The 20,765-nt window shown below is 39.1% G+C and overlaps 3 protein-coding genes across 5 annotated transcripts; 1 reads left to right on the forward strand and 2 right to left on the reverse strand.

The window, feature by feature from the left end:
- Positions 1-1,368: 1,368 nt before the first annotated feature.
- On the reverse strand, positions 1,369-11,221 carry LOC103395377 (tubulin-specific chaperone cofactor E-like protein). Of its 2 annotated transcripts, none has more exons than XM_008333065.3 (9): positions 11,143-11,221; positions 8,875-8,945; positions 8,444-8,592; positions 8,159-8,298; positions 7,768-7,949; positions 7,156-7,412; positions 6,940-7,066; positions 6,242-6,358; positions 1,369-4,116 (listed from the first exon to the last, which is right to left on the reverse strand). In XM_008333065.3, exons 3-9 carry the CDS (start codon positions 8,580-8,582, stop codon positions 3,771-3,773), a joined length of 1,308 nt encoding a protein of 435 aa, XP_008331287.1. In that variant the 5' UTR covers positions 8,583-8,592; positions 8,875-8,945; positions 11,143-11,221; the 3' UTR covers positions 1,369-3,770. The 2 variants fall into 2 exon arrangements, with proteins under 2 accessions (XP_008331287.1, XP_024921344.1); XM_025065576.1 differs by lacking the exon at positions 11,143-11,221 and adding an exon at positions 11,077-11,097.
- A 139-nt stretch (positions 11,222-11,360) lies between these two features.
- plekhb1 (pleckstrin homology domain containing B1) lies at positions 11,361-15,103 on the forward strand. Of its 2 annotated transcripts, none has more exons than XM_008333070.3 (8): positions 11,361-12,183; positions 12,258-12,328; positions 12,994-13,146; positions 13,751-13,853; positions 13,928-13,967; positions 14,061-14,145; positions 14,535-14,669; positions 14,719-15,103. In XM_008333070.3, exons 2-7 carry the CDS (start codon positions 12,292-12,294, stop codon positions 14,666-14,668), a joined length of 552 nt encoding a protein of 183 aa, XP_008331292.1. In that variant the 5' UTR covers positions 11,361-12,183; positions 12,258-12,291; the 3' UTR covers position 14,669; positions 14,719-15,103. The 2 variants fall into 2 exon arrangements, with proteins under 2 accessions (XP_008331292.1, XP_024921345.1); XM_025065577.1 differs by having other exon boundaries at positions 11,361-12,175.
- On the reverse strand, positions 15,001-17,963 carry sc5d (sterol-C5-desaturase). Its single transcript, XM_008333069.3, has 5 exons — positions 17,828-17,963; positions 16,978-17,195; positions 16,160-16,292; positions 15,962-16,062; positions 15,001-15,846 (listed from the first exon to the last, which is right to left on the reverse strand). The coding sequence occupies exons 2-5, from the start codon at positions 17,185-17,187 to the stop codon at positions 15,406-15,408; spliced, it is 885 nt and encodes a 294-aa protein (XP_008331291.1). The 5' UTR covers positions 17,188-17,195; positions 17,828-17,963; the 3' UTR covers positions 15,001-15,405.
- Between the last annotated feature and the right edge of the window lie 2,802 nt (positions 17,964-20,765).

Consider the following 20,765-nt stretch of genomic DNA (forward strand, 5'->3'; position numbering starts at 1 on the left):
AGAGGATGCTTAGAGAATCTCTTGGCCACCGGTGAATACTTTAATCAGTGCTGACTGCTGGGATACAGAGGCGTTTAGGAAATATTTGGACATACTGTATAATAACAAAAATCCAAGAGATCCTAACAAGCCTCTGTTGAACAGTTAAACTCTGTCAAAGCCTTGGAGGCAGCAGGATGGCACCGTATGGGAACAAGGTCAAAGGATCTGGCAACACAAGTTCTGGAGAACCCATCAAGCCTGACCTTCACAATGAAGGTCCTGGACTGGATACCAGTTGAGCCCTTTTCTGCCGTCACCCAATCCGTGGAGTGGGCTGCTCTTATTCAACCCCTGTGCCCAGCGTTTGGCTCTGCCCAGACCTCTGCTCCTTCTTTTCCATTCATGATGTTGACCCTCCTTCCAGTAACCCAAACCTCCGTGCCCTAACGACTCCCTCACCTCGCCGCACAAAAGGCCTCGTTCAGCACCATCTGCCCTCAATCCCAATTCATAATGCAATGGGGCAGATCAGAGTACCAAAGGTGCAGCCAGGTCCTCTTTGCCAAGTGAGAACCGAGAGCATGGATAGCGAGTGGGATTAATATTAAGATGTTAAAATATTACAAAATCACCCAGAAATAGTTTGTGATGTCCACACAAAACAAAGTCTTGTGAGTAACAACTCCTACAGTGAAAGGAACATCAGCTCTCAGGAGCCTCCAACTGCTACAAGTCACCAAAGTGAAGAGTACCGTTGTGACCGAATGGTCTACTGGCTTCTAGGCCCCCACACTTTGAGAATACCTGCTGCTGGTGACAGCGTGTTGAGGGGTGGGTTGGCACCGACATCCCACACAGGATTAATGCCACACTGCTGGTAGAGAAGGAGAAGGTTTAGAAGGAGGAGGAGAGAGGGAATGCCCCAGAAACTCAACACCGCCTGACACATATGGAATGGACTCTGTTCAGGTAGATCATAACATTCATGCCAGAAAGAGAGAAGATCTGCAGAGTGCAGCCGTCTGCACAGCCAAGTATTCATTCTGTGAAAGAGAGGCGGGCATCACCGTGGTGAACACACACTCTGTCGCCATTATTAGAAATGGTAGGTCCACAAGACATCCAGTCATCTTTCAAGGATTCACAAATCACTTTGGGTTTGTTCCTTATTGGGGGTCGAAACAGCAGTAGATTGGACAATGAACAGATTTACTTCTGGTGTCAAATGAAGCTGTCATCAACAATGGAAAGGCAACACTAAAAACCAAGCACTATTAAAATAGTTTGTATGAAACCTGGGTTAAACGTCATACAGTGATCTAATACTATGGGTCCAAACGCATGAAAACCCCCCCCCAAAAAGACACCAGTGGATCAACACTGTTATTGATCTGTACCTGTTATAGTTTATTTCTTTAAGAGCTGAGAGAAGACAGGAAAGACAGACGTAGAAAAGACGTTTACATCAAGAGACAACACAAGATTTTAATCAATCCAAATGTGAAGAAATGTTAAAATACAGAGGAGAAAGTCGACACCAACTAAACACAGACAGCAAAGACATTTTTTGTGTCAATAATAAATCATTCACTACATATTCTGTGTTAAAGCCAAAGATAGACGTGAAGAGAAATAAGCCCTAACATTTAAAAAAAAAAAAATTTTCCACATCCCAAATGCTTTTTAAACACGTCTATATCTCTGAAATGTCTCACTCCTCACACACATTTAAGTCAAACCACGACATGCAAACCAACATGCCGCCAAACACGTGACACTCATCCCATTATTTTCCCCCCGAGTGTTGAGACGATCAGAAAACGTTCAAGGCTGGTGAATCAGCACAGAAAAGACAAGAAGTCTCCAGGCGTCTGTTATAAGAACAACAACTAAGTCAGACTTAAAGACGGTCACAGAACGACAGCACTTCAGAAGAATTTCACAAGTCAAAACTCCACGTGTCATCATTTAAAGTAAAAGTATTTTCTTATTGATACACGAAACATTTTTTGAGCCACAAGATTCCAGGACTTTGCTCCAAACACATTTCTGCATGCAGTAAAAAAAAGAAAAAAAAGAGAAATGGATCGATACACATTGAACTATTTTTTCATCAGAATGCTTTTCATAAGAAGCTTTGAAAGGTTCAAAAATACTCCAGAGCCAATTCCTTAGAAAATAATGATGAATTAGTTTCAGGTATTTCCACAATTTCTTTTGTTTTTTCAGTATATTCAACAAAAGTCACGCCAAGGACGCGAGTCAAGACATGCGCCCGGCCCTCATTCGTTTCTTTAACATGTCTTCTGGTTGTAGCCTAATCACACCAGTTCAGTGAATTTCCCCACTGTGGGAAGAATAAAGGACTTCTCATCTTCAGTGCTGACTTTTTTTTCTTCAAATGAGATAAGAGCAGAGCATAAGGGTAGAAATACAGCCAGTATTTGACATAAGAATCTACTGTCAATCCACAAAATGAAAACCTCTGCTTCATCATGGCCCAAACTGTTCCACTCATTAGACTATGGTGTGACAAATTCACTGCCGCCACAGTTCGACTCTGACTCACACACTACGCCAAAACAATCAGTGTCACAAAAACAACAACAACATCAAGGAAAGTTCAGTCCAACCCTCTAACGATGCATTCACTGACCTAGTTTGTTCAGGCCTGAACCTCAAAAATCAAAAATTATTACACATTATTTTTTCACTTGAATAAATATTTAAAGAAAAAAAAACTCAGTTGTACGTTCAAGTCTTTCTTCTAATTAGTTTTTCAGTCAAACTACTTCAAACGGTGGGTACGGGGAGGGCTGAGCAGGGCTGTCACTTTAATCAACCTGAAGTTACACATCTGCCAAAGAACAGAGGGTCAATGTTCAAATGAGTTGGTCAAAACCCAGTGTGAGTTTATATCAGACAGCAGAGGGAGCTGTAAGTATTGTTCAACCCTGATCTGTAAAAATAAAAATAAGACAGTCTAATTGTTTTTCCTGTTAGCAAGCAAAACACTGCTGGACAAGCAAAATGTTTTAGAATTCTCAAGAATTCTGTATTACAAAACATTATATCAAAGTAGTGTTTTAAAGCCTTTGTGCCTGAACATGCTTGTCTCCCTATTATGGTATGGTAGTAAGAAGACTTCAACCACAAGTGATTTTCCTCTGTTGACAAGCAATGTAAACACATAATGAAGAAATATGTTACCAATATGTTACTTAAAAATATTACTGGTCAGAACACCCTGTATGTTAGTCACCCAGTATTGACAAAGATATTTTCACAATTTGGGTAAGAAGATAGATAACGTATATATTTTGGCCACTAGAAGTTCAAAGGAGAAACGTTAAAATCTGTTATGGTACATTTATGATGTAAAATGTGCTACACACAGGGTTGTCATGTATTTAGAAAATACATGGCAACCCTACTAGGTTGGGGCCAATATTAATTGACAACCACCAATTCTAAAGTGAGTTCAGTTTTTTTATATTAATGTGCAATTTGTGCATTTAATTATAATTTTGGTGGGGTTTATTTTTCATTTTCCTGCCAGAAATGGACTCATGCCATAAATTGATTTGCAAACTGTACTGTATAGGTCACGACTGAGACGTAAACTGTTGTCAATGTCTCAATGTAACGTCCACTCATGTAATAAACTCTGTAAAACCTCCTTAGCTGTTCGTGCAAATGTGCTGCTGTATAATTCCTTGCAGTTGAGTCCTGAAAAACGTTTACTTAAACTTTTTTTTTTTAATTTTAAGAAAAAGTCTTTTAGAGACTTAAATATGCGAGGAATTGCTGCGGTTTTTGTCTTTAGGCACTATCAAGATTTCGTCCCCGTCGCGAATACTGTATGAGTGGAGGGCCCGGCTGCCGCATTTCAGCTCCTCGGGGCCCAGGACGGAGCACATCTCACGGTTGATGTGAAAAAGCCTGATCCTGTTGTCGGGGAGCTTCAGCAAAGCTCTGAGTTTTTTCTTAAGGTCGCCCACCGTCTGCTCCAGGTGAAGACTGACCGCTTCCACTCGATCGCCCCAGCGAACGTCCACCACTGTGCATCGAGGGCTCAGGTCCACATCGGCCAACGGGGCCAGGTGACCATATCTGGACACAAGGATATGGTACCTGGGAGAAATGGTGGATTATATAGATTTGAGAAGAAAAACAGAAACATATTTCATCTTAATGCATTTTGATGACAAAAAAATAAATAAAAAGTACATTAAATTTCTGGTTTCCCACACTGAGTGAGGGCGAATGCAAATGTGTGCGTGTGTCTCAGAGGTAGCGAGACACCGAGTTCTTTGCCTCTTGTTTGCCGTGAGAACACTCCTGGTCATCTCTGGGGAATGCGTGTTTGAGATAAAGACCCAGGAACGTTTAAATAAAGAGAAAAGACCTGCACTTTCAAAGCTACAGTAACATTTGGGCCAATCAAAGCAATTTCCCTTCCCTTCCCTCCCCAAAAATGCCTCCACAAAGCCAACCCCCTGGCCTGAGGTTTCTGGCCAAATCCCATGGTCCAACCTGGGAATACTCCTCTGAGGCCACAGTGCACAAAGTGCCATTCTCCTAAAAGCTATTAAGCTAAAAAGCTTCATTTAAGGTGGTAAATTTGACATAATGGGACAAATCAAGCTGCAGGTGATAACAAGCCGCCAAGCCTGTTGTCTTTTTAAGCATCCTTTCATCAATGGACTGCAGGAGAGGCAGAAAGAAAACATTTTGGGTCAAATTCAGCATCTATCACACACAGATCTCAGCAGATATGGATGTTCCAATCTTTCTGAGTGAATCCTCTGTTGGCAAAAAAAAAAAGGGTAAATTGTTGATTTTCCCCTGTCTTCCGTTACAGTGTGGCCCTCAATATACACTCTTCCCTTTACAGACCTTCTCTACTTATTTTACCAGTCTTGGATTTCCTCCTCAATCTAGTCTTCTCTTTGACTTTTTCCATGGAACTAATCCTTCCTGTCCAGGCCAGTTTTTTCCCCCCTAAACTCCATGGCTTTCCCAGATTATCCACAATTCTTTGTCCATACGTTTCTCAGGGCTGCTGATACTGTATATCACTCTCGATCAGTCACATATAGGTCTTAAACTTACACTTTTCTACAGGCCAGCGTCGGGCGTGTTCACCTGAGAGGCTGTGACCTGCCCCTCGCTGTGCTCTGATCTCTCAGCGCAGCGGGGCCACCAGCATCATCCGCAAAGGAAAGCGGATATTGGTGTGTTCGCCGCTGACCGAGCGTGTCCGATGCCCCCATAAGACCCACACACGGCAGCCATGGTGATTCCTAAACTCAAGACCTACACCGGGAATCTGGCCCACAGCCAGGACCAGGAATACAACATTTACCAACAGAGAGGAAGGAATCTCAGACACGGAGTTGAATGAACACTTGGCCGGTCTTCAACTGATCTCAGTGAACGTGAAGGAAGCTGCAGTATGGTCTACAATATAAACTAATGTATTAAGTAACACAGGGTTTAGTAGTCTTTAGAGCTGGACAAAGCCCTCAGTATGGGAATAATTCTCCCAACATTAAAGTTTGGCTTTGACAGAGCAGGCATCAGTAAATATATATGTATGTCTAAGAGGAAAAAAAAATCAACCTGCTTGCTTGTGTATCACTTTACCAATCAGAGAATTCCTCACACAAAGGAGTCATTGAGCAGCCAGAGACTGGTGGCATTGTCTATCAAAGGTTACCCCCCCAGCCAGTGAATTTCCTTCACACATCCCACCTCAACATTCTACGCAGGTTAAGTGGAATGAGGATATTTTGTGGAGAATATTATATAACTGTAGTTAAGGGAGGGGTTAGTACAACGTACGACACATGATGAATAAATCAAATTTCATCGCTATTTTGACCAATTTTATCTATTTTTACAAAGGCATTTGTAGAACATAGAGCTATGTTTCACAACAAATGTTTTATGCATTGAACTTTTAGAGGTATAGGTTACTATCTTCAAAATAGAATGGACTAACTTTCTGTTTGTCTTTTTTTCTGTTTTTCTGTTTGCTAATTATAAGCATTTATGGTGCGTTGAAAAGATTGACAATATGTTTAAGCCAATTTTTTAGTTTGCTAATTATAAGCATTTATGGTGCTAACTTGTTAGATGACTACAATTTAAAGTTGTTGATTATTTACCTAGCTTTGTTTGTAACTTTAACATAAGATTGAATGTACTTCCTGTTAGAATAGTTATTATAAACCATATACTGTATTTTGTGTACCTTGCAGGAAGCTCCTGTTCTGGACTGTCCTGGTAGTATCTGATGAAGAACCTCTCGGCATCTTCTCTGTCGTCCTTTGTCACTTGACCGCCGTTCAACACCGACACAGACGGTAGCCTGTGTTGAATGATTTGACAGTAGGTTAATTGAAGCTATTGGTTTTTTTAATATTCTGGTGAGTTTTGACCTATATATATATATATGTATATATATATATTAGCAAACTAGCACAGAGCAAGACAAGCAGTACAGCCACATGTCTGAATAACAGAGCATATGGTTTTAAATATGGGTTGTAGAACTTGGTAGAACCTCAAGATGTGCCAATTTACAGCAGCTGTGTTTCCTGTCAACTTTTAGTGCCTTTGTGACTGCAAAACCTGACCACACTGCTCACTTATAATGGCTTCAAAAAGCTGACGTACAATCCGAGTGTAGAACTACAACATGAAGGGAATCTGGCAAGTAATAAAATCAAATTTCACTTTCCACTGTTGTTACTGCTCGAGAGATCAACAACTGAAAATACTACTCCCTTCTGACGCTGCTATATGAAAAACACAAACAGGAGTGCGTTTCAGACGGACACAGGATACAACAGATGAACAACATCTTTTTAGTCTGGTGTGTCAAAAAAAACATTTGTTAAAATATGACTTTATCATAAAAAGTCACACTTCAAATATTTTTTGACCCACCTTGCCAAAAGGAGGCTATGTCTCTCCTGGTTGGTGTAGGGCTCCAATAAAGGCGTTCCCTTCGCTTTAATTTCTTCCAGCTTTGGGAAGTAGTTCAGCCTTTCAATGTCTTCCCAATTACGGAGCCCTGAGTAAACATGACACTAGGAGTCGTTAGTGATTTTGTATGCTGATTGTAAAATTGTTCAAATTGTTTGCAGTGATCTCCCCTAAGACCTGAGTTGTTGAGGTTAATGCTGCGCAGGTTGGGGAAAAGCCGCTGCAGATTTTCCTGAGTGTCGCCCACAGCCTCGATGTTGTTGTTGGCCAGCACCAGTGTGTTCAAACAGGGGTACATCAAACCAAACTTCCTGACGTCTGCCCAGTCCTGCAACTGGTTGTCTGAAATCTGCAGCAGGCGTAGAGACGGACAGGAGGCCTGTGATTCGGAGACATTCTGGTAGCCATTCAGGCACAGGAAAAGCTCCTCCAATCTGGAAGATTAGGATAAATTAAGTGATGGGATTGGAAAAAATAAAGTGGTTAGAGCGTAATGATGTGAGTGGGGTGTGAGATCAACCAAAATGATGACACCAAGCAAGAAAATACCTACAATACAGTTTTTTTTCTAATTAACAGAAGACTATGCCAATTCACACAGACAATAGTCCTTAGACTGTCACACATAAATAAAAATAATCTTAAGAAATTAATATGAATATTTTTGCATAGTCAGCACAAGCAACTGACCAGAAAATGAACAGCTCATTTAAACCAACCAAGAAAATTTCAATTGTAAACACTTGTGCATATGTAAGCATTAGCATGTAGCATAATTTCATGACTTACTCTGGCGTATGTTGTGTGAGAGTGTGCACGGTCTCCCAGCTGACTTGCGTGTTGATGAGGACCAGTTGTCGGACCCTGGAGAAAATCTCACCCATGCTGGGCTCCAGCTCAACACCACTCAGGGGGTTCATGCTCAGGTTGAGGAAGTCCAGGTGGGGAATGTTAGAAACAATGGTGCAGATCTGGCAACAAAGTTGTAGTACAAAAGTACAAATCAGACTGAGGGATGGAGGAGTTGGACAGAGACATATTGTTTTAAACTGCACCACTAGAGTATGAAGAATTTTTTTTAAAATATTTTTTTAATATAAAATAACGTAACATTTATACAGAAACAGAAATCGTAAAAATCATTAAGTGACCATCAATGTCAATCTGAAAAGACACCCACCTCTGCCCAGTTGTTGAGCTGATTGTGAGACAGGTCCAGCTCCACCACATGGGCACAAAGTGCTGCAATGTCAGACTTTTCTCCAGCTTTTCTGATCCCACAATCGTTCAGAACCAGAATACTGGGCAAGAACAGGCGCTCTGCAAACAGATAAACCTTAACATCTACAGTGCATTGAACATCGTTGCTCTTCAACTTTATAAATAGCAACTTGATGATACAGGTTTTTTGAAACTGTTGGTGACAATTTTCTTCTGCATCTTCATAAACACCATCACCCCTCACCCTTGCTTGGAGATCCTGGAGGACTGGGTAGAATCACCACCCCAACACCGTGGCCATAGGGGAAGTTTTCTGGGTTGTACTTCTCACTGATGACCTGGATGAAGGTGCGTCCCTCCTCTTCATCAGAGGACGAGTCCATGGTTCTAGTCCTGGATTTAAGAATGTCACAACCGTGGAATACAAGAGTGAATAAAAAGTCTAAACTAAAAGAGATGCAATCATTTGATTTTGATCTGGATGACACATCTCTCAGACAACACAAACAGATTTTTTTCATCAGTTCAGACACAGACTCACATCCCTGATTAGTCTCCCTAACACTCTCAGGCACGTGGTTTGATTGGCTCAAACTCAGCTCCATCTGAGGTGGTGGGAGTGTGTGACAAAAACACATGATGGATGGCGTTGCAGATCCAGACTTAGTTTCTCACCTGTGATTTAGCAGAGGCCAAAGTGGAACCCAAATTTAAGCAGCACTTCACATCAAACCCCTCCTCCTCCTCTGATAAAGAAAAATGGGAGAGACATTCTCATGATAAATTTGGTGAACCAGAAAAACTAAGACAACAACAACAAGGAATGCTAGAGAGGTTTTTGTTATATTCTTAGCTGATTTTGCTAACCCTGTAAGTCAACTCTCATTTAGCATTTGGGTGACTCCTTTGCTAACTTATAGCACTTTCTGGGGTCAATTAACGGATGGGTTTGTGTTTGCATATGTACACTGACAAATTAAACTGTTATTTACAATTATCTGATTTGTTTATTACGAAAGCTTTATCATTCATCTTAGTGCAAATATTGAATTTCAGTCGTTTCTAGTCTCTACATGTCTTTTAGCAAATATTTGACCACATTATCTTAATATGTGCTATTTCTGGTTAAGCCTGAAGTCACTTCTGTGAATGTTTTACATTGGCTTCATTTAGGGATACAGCTTAGCCTCCTTCCTTCTGACTCTAGCTTGGTTTAGCCAAATATTGTTGTCTTAACTGTAAATTTCTTAATTAATGGTCTGGATATAGCCGTGATCCAAGTTATTTGATAACCACATATCTTATCTTCTTTCATCTATTTTGTTCAGGGGTTTGAGGTTTGCTGTAAACTGTAAACTCCTTTTAACGCTTACAGGTTTTGTTATTGCTGTTCTATTGTTAATGCTCAAGCAGTCAGACTCGTTCTGTGAGGTTAGTAAAGTGAGACAGTAAAGAAAGGATAATGTAATGCTGAGGTTGGAAACCTGCCTAATGGTATTGAAAAGTTGTGAAACAACGGTTAACATATGTCACATGGGCAAGACCTTTTACACTCAGAAGAAAGGGAAAAGGGAGTCATTTTACTGGCCTGTATAAAATTACCTTATTCAATTGTCTAATTGATTCAAGTTCAAACAAATATTTTCAGATCAATTAAGATAATTTGATGTTTTATGATACATCCTTAATTTTTATTTTTTAAACTGCTTACTATGACACTGGTGGTCACAAGTTAAATTATGTTAGTTTAATATAATAACACATAGCAATAATAAAACTGGTGTGCATGCAGAATTTGATCACATATAAAGAGTAATATGAACTTGATGTTTTGCACTACTGGGTGCACACACACGGTAATAATTTGAGAACTTTTAAGAAAAAAAACCTTTTACAGTGAGGTTTTGTCTATAGTTTACATGATACAGTAAGCTTCTTTGCTAATACGTATTATCTAATTTATAATTAAAGCCGAATTCATTGTTCACTCTCGCATGTTTGATAAACACGTATTATATCCGTATTAAACTACAATACCACTGTTTCATACACAATGACAAGAATGATCTTAAAATATGTAATTTTTTAAATGAACTTCGGCGAAATATTACCAACAGTAATTTTTTAAATGAACTTCGGCGAAACAACGGTTTTGTCTAAGAACAAAGCGTTTGTTTATGCCTGTCTAATAAAACAATGATACATTTTGGATATTATACATTAAAACTCTCACAGTATAATTTTTATGGGCAGTATTGTTATTTGATTGCTGTTAGTTTTTTTGCCAGCAAGATGTCGTCCAAGCCGAATAAAATAAACACAAATAAAAACTCGGAAGTCTGCTTCTAGCTGATTTTAGAACAATGTTATGTCAAACATGAATGAAAACAACATGATGGATGTACTGTCATTGTTTTATGCGAAAACATGAAAATAATTAATGTATTGTTAATGCCGAATGTATTGTTGGGTTAAAATTAACCAACGTAAATAAGCAAAACGCCTGCATGCATATTTACCGTGCAAGAGGCAAGGAAGCCATACAATTCATCAATTTGTCAGCGAGAACTGGTAAAACATGATCATTTCTAAGAACAAAACGCGTTTGTTGGAGGTTCTGTTTATATTCAAGGCCTGGCTGCGTAATGCCGCTCGTAAAAAACAAACAAACAGAAAATACACCAAAACTAAGAGTCTACACTTTGATAGCAGCTTGTGCTTATTCTCAATATGTCCTCGAAGACGAAGGACAACAGTGACAACCTTGAAAAGTGCAGTTACCCGTGTTGTACATTTTCATTATCTACTGCACGTCGAATACGATTAAAATTTCTATGCGACAGTCGAGTCTTTGTTTAGATGCGATACAAAACTTACGCTCTGTGCGTGCAGTTCGGTGTATTTTGTAACGCGTGCGATGTATTTGTAAACAGAAACACTCACCATTTTCCCCGGAACCTCCTCGGTGTAATGTTTGTTTTTGTTATCTTCAGTTAGTTGACAAGTTAAGACACGCCTCCTTTGCCGGAAATGACGCTATTTAAATGTCCTGCTCTACTCTATAGTTTTTATCGTTGCTCAGAATGGTATTAACGTAAGCCGACGTAATGTATAAATTGAATTACTAAAACAAAACAAATGTATACTTAAAAAATACGTACATCTATTTACATGTTACAGTAAGTCCAACATAGGCTACATACATATGAAATTAAGGCTTTAAACCCACACACACGTTTGTAAAAGGTTAAAGTTCGCCAAAAGATAATCAACTATTCTAAAAAAACAAACAAACAAAAAAAAAAACGTATTAGCAAAATATGACAAGTAAAAAAAAAGTCAAAAATGGGAAGTGATGTACCTGATTCAACCACTAGATGGCACCCTTGTCCAGTGTAGAAAATAAAGAGCTCTATTCCGTTAGTACATTTGTGTTACATAACACACCAGTTTGACATCAGTGGGTTACATGAAAATTAAAATGAATAATATATTAACAACAAACAAGAACAATAGCTTAAAAACTAAAAATACGTGCGTCAAAAACCCTGCTAAGGGCAACTTTCTGTGACCTATAACGTTACATTTATACACACATTCATATACTGTATATATATATATATATATATACATATATACATATATAAAGCTCTTCACTAACCTGTAAGCTCTTCACTAACCTGTACTTGGCTTGGATTATCTGTTAGAAACGTGCAAGCATGCCTCTGCACATATGACTGGGAACCAATAGTTGAAGAGTTTGATCATCTAATAAAATCACTAAAGGATAAAAGCACGGCATGGTAGCAGGAAGTGCATGGTCCATGATGGTGTCTAGTCCAGACAACAGGAAGATAACGCAGCATAACACTAGGGGGCGTGGTCCAGAATTTTCTTTAATCCAGAATCATCCTCTGAGTCAGTTAATCTAACAGTGTCAGTGCACTCTGTGAGACCAGAGGGGAAGACAAACAAGGTGACAAGGTTCGAAAACATTGTACTATCATTACTTTTTTATTTTTAAGTGGCCATTTTAAATTTCTTCCGTGTACTTCTAGATTGTCATAATCAAAACAAAGGAAACAGTTGAAAATGGCGCTGCTGAGGTCAGGCTGGCTGTGGAGACAGAGTGAGTGGAAGTGGAATATTGTTTTTTTCGTGTTCTGATAAATGACACCAGATTCATTATTTTATTGTTGTTGTTTATCTCCAGAGTGAGAATTTAGATGTTTTTGTACTTTTCATTAACCATTTATATCCTCCGCAGCATATCACATACTGTATATAAACGTATCATCGTTCAATTTATAAATATATATTGTAAATATATCAAGTTATTTTATGGATAAAACTGGATTAAAATAATGTATTAGAATTTCCTAGTAGATGTTTCTAGAGAGTAAAAAGTGCAACTGTTATGAAACTTTAAACCCTGTCTTTTTCCAATCCCATTAATTCCTTGTGTATCTTTTGTAAGGTGCTTAACAAGATTAGGAAATAAACATGGGCACATACTACACACAGACTTATGTGACTGTAGCATTTTTCTAAATGGTCTCTATATAATGCCCAAATTAATGCCATTTACCTGAAATTTACTATTTCTTATGCAGTTTGTTATTATGAATAATGACATAATTTCTTTATGGCCAACCTTTAATAATCTCTAACTGTTGTATAATTTGCCATCTCTGAGCCAAGTGGCTCTTGTTTCCTCCACTGAAAGCTGCTGACTCCAGCAGTTTGAATACCCGAAGAACATTCTGTAATTCTTAACACCTGTCTTCACTTCAGCGTCTGTTCTTAAACGCTGGAAGTTAAACTGGTGTCATCTTTGGATCGATGGAAGCCTGTGTTTCTACAAGACAGACAAGAGACGTGAGGTGGAGCACCGGGTCAACTTAACGTCAGCTTGTGTAGATGTAAGGTCGGGCCTGGAGTGTCGAGGTATGAGGTTTAAGATCACATAGGTCTATGAAAAAAAACCCTTTTTTTGTAACTTTTCATATTTATCTAACGTACTGGCAACCTGGGGGTTTATGGGCCTATGGAACTGAATTCCTGAAGACATCAAGTATAACTTTGAATGATGTGAAAATATATGTTCAGATAAACTGAACCATATCTAGAGTAAATTCTACATCTAGAGAGTCCAGTGATGACATTGTTAGGGTGCCAAAACAGAAATTGCAGGATGTAATACAATGGAAGAGTGGCAATTGAGTACCATAGCAGTACCAGTACCATAGCACCATAGCACCTATGGTGACCTCTGATTAGAGATACAAGACAAAAAACCCTTGTTTAGTCAGTAGCAAATGAAGTCAAAAGACATGACAGACCTTTTGCTACCAACTAACAAATAACCTTTCACTAAATTGTTAAAACTTGAACAACAGCAATTTGACAAAACATGGTAAACACAACAATACGTCGCTCTATGTATGTATAACTTTTTAACCTTACTCGTGCTAGAACCTAATCAACTCTTGGAATTGCTTGCTAATAGCAAACCAACCAATGTATAGTCATCAAACTTCTGTATCTGCAGGTGTGACTCCACCTGAGAACAACCCCAGGGAAAATCTCATCATGGTTCAGCTCACAGATGGCTCCACCGTCAACCTGTGCGCCCACAGTGAAGATGAGTCTCTGTAGGTTCTCTCACAGCACTCTTCTCTTCTGTGACTGTGAATTTGATCTAATTCTCTTTGTATCTGTATTTTAGAGCATGGAAACTGACTCTGCTGGAAATTAGGAGAAACCTGGTGAGTGCACAAACATACATACAGTGATTTGTTAATGTTTTTAACAGTAGACGTCAACCCTGAAGCAACTCAACCATTTCTTTTTTGCTGTAGGTATTCACCTATGACCCATATAATGACTCGTACCAGGCGGTCCCCATCAATAGCTACCAGACTGTCTACTTCTCACCTGCAGCAGGTACTGTATGTTCCGGTATGTTCTGGACACCTGAGGATTCAACACGTTTGTTTTGGCTTTTCTTTTGATCTGTTGATGAGGTGACAAAAACCCTGAAAAAAAGGAAGAAAATCTGGTTAGGTGCCAAATAGTCCTAGTAAGACGTGCAGGTTTAACCCTTGGCTTATAGCAAATGTTCAGAATGTTACCGTTTAGGTTACAGTTTTCAGGAACAACACACTTTAAGAATCTCAGGCTTCACAGAAAGCCTGCTGTTTTTAATGATACCCTCCTGCCCTACTGCACAACTAACTTAGACCCACAGGCAACTTTCGTAACAACCTATTGACCTTTCCTGTTCTGCTGACAACTGCAGAGCTATTTTTGTTTTGCTGTGCCCTTTTCCCCAGGAACTCACCAGTTTGTAGTTCAGAGAGACCCCTTTGATCGGACCATGGACACGTTAGCGCTGAGTTTACTTGGAGGAATAGCAGCAGGTGTGGCCATGAGAACATTCCTCTGGACGCCTCTGTTTTTCTGCTGAGGTGGGATCCACCCCCATCTGTTGACTTCAGGGCTGTTTTTTCTGCTGAGGTGGGATCCAAGCTGGAACTTTACTAAGCGCCACCCCCATCTGTTGACTTCAGGGCTGGATACACTTCCTCCTGCGGCCCCGAAAAAAGATTAAGCAGTAGAAGAATAACTAACTCTTATCAAATTTAGTGCAGTACATTATTGAGGACACTAGATAGCACCATTATGTTTAGTTCGGAAATAGATGCACGATCGTTATTTTCAAAAACAACGATTGGTACAGGATTACAGAATGTCACGTGGAGTTTGAGCTTTCCAATAAATACAGGTCATTTTTTGTTTGCTGTTTTTTTTTTCTTTTATTTTCTTAATAAACCAACTAGTACCCAACTATTAGTCCAGTCAGGGTCCAACACTCCCTTTCAACAGGCATGTGGGTAAAAAAGGTGCAACCAAACAACTTGTTTTTATTTATATCTGTTCAGTGTGAATGTGTCATTTTCCCCATTCATTCTTGATGTCTATCAGTAATGGTGACATTACAACATAGCAGCTCCTTTAGGTTTCTGATGCCCCTCTGCTCTGTCAGTTATAGTTCTTAATATCCTCCCTCCTTTAATGCACTTCTACATTGCTTATTTGGCAAGTCCATTCATATTAAAATTATTTCTCTTTAGTGTGGCCATAGCACAAAGTCTTTAAAAAAATAGTGATCACTTTTAGAAATAGATTTCTTTCTTCTTGCCATTACTCCTCTTTCAGCATGACTGAGCCCTTGGTCTTCCCTCCATTGTCTCCTAACTTTCCTTCTGCTTGAAGTTTTCGGATCAGATTGTGTGGGCCTTTGCCCATCAGAGCCGACGGGTGTCTGTAGGAGCCTCCCAGGCGGTCCCACAGTGTGAAGTACTGGCCGTAATTGTAGTCGAAGAAGAGGTGATGGTCAGTGTGGTGTGCTGAGCCATTAATGACGCTGATCAGGGAGCTGGGAACTCTGTAGTCGCCATCATGTATAGAGATAGTCCAGATGTTGACGAAAACATAGAGACCCAGGTACAGCACCTTGTGGAGAGGGAAGAAGAAGGGGTAGATGTGGTAGGGGAGCCCCTGCAGGAATCCGTCCACTGGGTGGAAGGCGTGGCTCGCAAAGGGAGTTGGGATTTTCCATATGTGGTGAGGTTTGTGAAAGAACTGTCAAAAAATGAGATGGAAGAATTTATAGATCAGACATGTTTCTAATCAAATTTCGTTTAACGTCACATGGTGATGGAAACAAAGATGCAGAATGGACTCCGGTCGAACTCACCTTGTATATAAGCTTGTGGTGTAGGAAGCGGTGAATCCAGTAGATACACATGTCAGTGAAAAACAGGAAGGAAATCATACTCAGGAAAAGACCAGGCCAACCTGAAAACACACCACTGCAACATCAGGAACTCAACTCCTTGTGACAAACGCACAGGAAATGTTAGGAGAACTGAAGATGAAACTTTTTTTAACATACCCAGTGGAGATTCATCAACGGCGTCGTACAGTTTGCTGTATCCTCGTACTTCAGCAAAAAACAGAGCCACAGTGGGAAGGCTGATCCAGGGCAGAGAGGTCATGGCATATTTGATCTCCCTCTGAACCTGATTCTGAGGTAAAGATAAATATATAGATGTCAAACTGCACCTTAAACAATGGAATAAAGAAAAAAAAGAACACTTGGATATCAAAGTTTTACAATGTCCAGTGACAATCAGGCTGTTATCACGATAAATGTTTGGACGTTGGACTTGTCACTGGACATCACGATAAATGTTTGGACGTTGGACTGCTAAGGGATAAACGTGCACTAATTGACTCGATCTATCTACAGTAATGAAGTATTACAACGTATTCTGGAATGATCGTCTCGCTGAGCTTCCACAGATCACCACTAGGAGTCGTCAGCTCATTGCTACTCATTATTGCTACCACTGCTTCAGAATTGGAGTAGACATACAATAACAACCTACCTGTTACTGAACTCTAAATCAGTGTTCAAATCAATAAACAACATTTGAGATTCCCTCATGGATATACATCCTGCTCTAAAAACTAAGTTCCTTTTTCTTTTTCTTCAAAGTCACAATGTTGGCTCTGCTTAGGTCATGAATCACACAAATGGGCAACATTTATTGACCATGGCCATTAAGGCCATTAAAAAAAATGTAGCCCTCAGGCATTTACTGCCAACCACTAATGACGCTACAAAAGGCTAAAAACAGTTGTATAAATTATGTGCTCTTGTTTCGTTTTTTCTTACCCGAGTAATTAAACAACAACAGGCTCGTTTACCTCTAAAAAGTGTGGGTGCTTCATCAGCTTGTGGTCAAAGACTAAGAAGTAACTGATGGCTCCCAGGCCCAGGTAGAGGATGGCAGCCCCAAGGTTGGTCAGCACCAGGAGGCTAATAATCTGCCGCAGGGTGCCATCCTCAGGCCACGACGCTGGGTACACGTACGGGGTGAGGACGTAATGATCGGCAACATTCAGCACCAGATCCATAGTGGAATCTATAAAGAGTTAAAGAAAACCAATGTGAATGAGAGGTAGCTGTGGTGTTTTTTTAATAACATGTACGTGCAGCAACAAGTGTTTGATAAGTGTTTATTTGTGTCATTACGGAACAAGTACAAAGGTGAAGAGGGCTTGAATAATGGCTGTTCTCCTGTTAACGACACAAGGTAAAATATCTTTAGGAAAGAGACATATGTCTTCTGAAACTTAAAAAAAAATCCGGCTCAATAAGACTTGCAACCAAACGATTTAATCCAAACTGCTTAAAGATCGATTTGTATTCTTAAACATTTGCAAGCACGTTCTCGCTCTTCTCTTATATTAACACACTTTTATAGTCATTGTAGCAATTTAATCGCTACATTGTGTTAGGCCGGGCATACACTGTACGATTTTTAAAAAAAATCTTGCCTTAAACGCAACACATGTAAAACATCACGTTTCAGTATGTACCGATGACATGTGGAGCAATATGTATCAAGATTTGCACAAATAAATTACTAACGGCAATTTTAAAAAATGCAAAACGATTACTGAACAACTAGGCAACTCGGACATATCCACATATAACAATGTTATCTTTATCAATGTTATCTTTTTCATTTAGAAGAGAAAAGATTAACTATACCTTTTGCTGGCTGCTGTTTCCGGACCACAGCGATAAAGGGATGTGTGCAGCGCTAAAGCTGACCTGACAGCCAATCACCGACAAGTTAGCTGTTACGTCACAGCAAGGGCAACTAATCAGAGTTCCGAATCTCATCACGCGCACCGTTGTTATGACTCCCGATTGGCCATTCGTCAGATCTGGTCATGGCGTTACAGAAAACAAACGACTCACGTCTGTGTCAACCTGCACATTTGCACTTGGCCCACGGCTCCATGTTTAACCTATATACAAATTTCTGCTCAAACGAACTCAAAAGATGACAGTAGGTGTCGAAAAGTGTCAAAATATAGCAAGTCCAAATAAAATACATGCCTGAGTTGTTCAGTAATGTTTGGCCGTCCCGTTAACCCCGAAATTAGTTGATTTTGTACAATTTCTCCCATGATGCAAAGCGGAGTTCCGTGATTGGGAGATCAAGTTGTAGCTTTTTTTAGCGATCTGGTAAAACCGGGGCTCGTAATATGTTCCGCCTAAGTTTCACTGACTAGAGAAAACTCAAAAATGTCTTGCTGTAAAGTATTAATACACCAATATTATATACAACATACAATATGTATGTATGAGTAACACATTCGCAGATTCACGGAACTGCAGAGTTTATTTTCTCAACTTGTATTAACTTTGAAGACTTTTTTCCCAACTTGCTATGATACAAATAGCCACAAGATGTCACCATTGTCCCGAGCCATAAAACTTTATTCTCGTTATATAAAATACAATTCAATAAAATACAATATAAAAATTCCAGGGCGATAAAAAGAAATAAAAGCAATACATACGACATTGAAATTATATTAACACGTTTATATTTCCCTTTCATCCTATCACAGTTGTTTTTATTTGAAAAACAAAAACAATACAAAAAACAAACAAACAAAAAGATCTCTGATTTGTTCTTATTTCGAGCAATTAAGTCTCTTAATGTACTATTCAAATATTCAGGCTTTTATTTAGGACTGTTTTTAGTCCCTGTTCAATTGTTTACCTTTTCTTTTGTTTAATCTAGAAAGTAGCATCTAGTGCCAATTTTCTCTCTGATCAATTTTCATTATGGTGTTCACATTGTTTCCAATAAGTGGCAAAGTACTTTAACTACTCTTCTTTGTGGTACTGAAAAAGAAAACAAAGAAACCTAAGGAAATCTTAAGTCCTGCAAAATTAAAGAAAAAAAGTTTTGTTCTTTAACTCTAAAAGTATTATTATTTTTCCGTGGATATCAGCAAACACCTTTAACTTAATTTCTTTCCTATAACAGTAACCCCTTTACATAAGCCCCTGTAATGGTTTTAAACTATTATTGCCTACAGTATATTCACAAAACCATTTTGTGACCTAAAAATATCTAATACATCTTACTAGGATTTTAATGTAGTCTGAAAATTTGAAATATGCAAATATAGGGCTCACAGATGGTGGATAACCAGCTAAATAAGACACGTAATTCTAATTTATAAGTATTAATAAAAGTTTCCATGGGCTACAAGTGATTGGAAACCTGAATTTAGTTTAGTTCTTCGAAATAAGAATAGAAATCAAAATGATGAAGAGAATCAAAAAGAGGATGATTAATGAGATTACGGTTATGATGAATAAATTGAATATTGATGAGGATAAATTAGATTAAGATGTGGAAAAGGAGGATCTTGAAGGAAAAGCAACATATTTTTTTCTTCAAAACCTCTTAAAATAAAATAAAAAAAATGCAGGAGGAAGGGGAAAAAGAAAAAATAATATATAGACAAAGAGAATAATCCACGTTTTAACCCACAGAAGAAATGCCATTGCTTGGCAACCGGGGTACACAGTACAAAGTACACAGCTTGTAGGCCATGAGTAACTAAAAAACTAAGACAAAGTCAAAGAGTCCAAAGGCCAACACACGGTCACATGTGGTGGAGTTTAAAAGACTGTCCAGAGAAGGACTGTGGCACCTTCAGCTGCAGTGGAGTCATAACGAACTGGACAAACCGTCAGTAGGTATTTTCCAGGTTGTGATGGCCAGTGTAAACTGCATTTGTTCACGCATTAGTTTGCAGCAGATTCCCTTCCATTAGTATGACAGGCAGCACGGCTGCTGCCCTTTTAGCACCGCGCTCCTCTGCCCGACTCTTTAGCTGGGCTCGTGGTGCCGCGAGGATGGCAGATGGCGTCACTTTGTGTTTACTGATACAGAGCTGGAGGCCATCTGATCATAAGTCATATCATAATCACGACTCACTCTGTTCCAGCAATATGCCAAACATTTGGTATCTTAACATGTCAAGTTAATGGTGATTTAGAGGACGTAAAAATAGCTCCTGTGAAAACTGAAAAACTGAACAAGACAAATGAAACCATATAGGTTTAGGAGATGGTTCAAAGAAAACGTTTTGCTTAAAGTGACATGATGATCCCACCCATCAAATTGGTGCGGGTGGAGGACTAACAATTATTAAGCAGATCATTTTTGGGTGTCTCTTTTAAAAAAGCAAAAATAGATGATAAAAAAACGTTTAAAATTTTAAACACATTTTTCAGATTAGAAATAAACTGCCTGAATTAACCTTGATTCACCTTGGGCTAGTTGACCCAACAAAGAGTGACATGAACAAAAACAAGAATAAGTGTCATAGTGATGAATTAAGTGAAATGTGAAAAGTGAAAGTCAGGTATAAAAGACAAAGATCATACAGGAGGATCTTTGGGAAACAATAGTCTAATGGCAACATGGGATTATTCCTGGACACTTTCTGGACTTTGATTTTGGTAACACGAAACACCAAAACAATCAAATAACAGACTTTTGCATTAAAGCATCTAACAAAACAAAAAATAAAAAATAATTTGCTTTTTGTGCATGTGAGCCTGCCATAAAATATGTGATGGAATACCTGTTATGGATCCAGTTTGTTCCAGA

This window comes from Cynoglossus semilaevis, chromosome 19 (genome assembly GCF_000523025.1).
Source record: "Cynoglossus semilaevis isolate Cse_v1.0 chromosome 19, Cse_v1.0, whole genome shotgun sequence".
NCBI classification, from domain to species: domain Eukaryota; kingdom Metazoa; phylum Chordata; class Actinopteri; order Pleuronectiformes; family Cynoglossidae; genus Cynoglossus; species Cynoglossus semilaevis.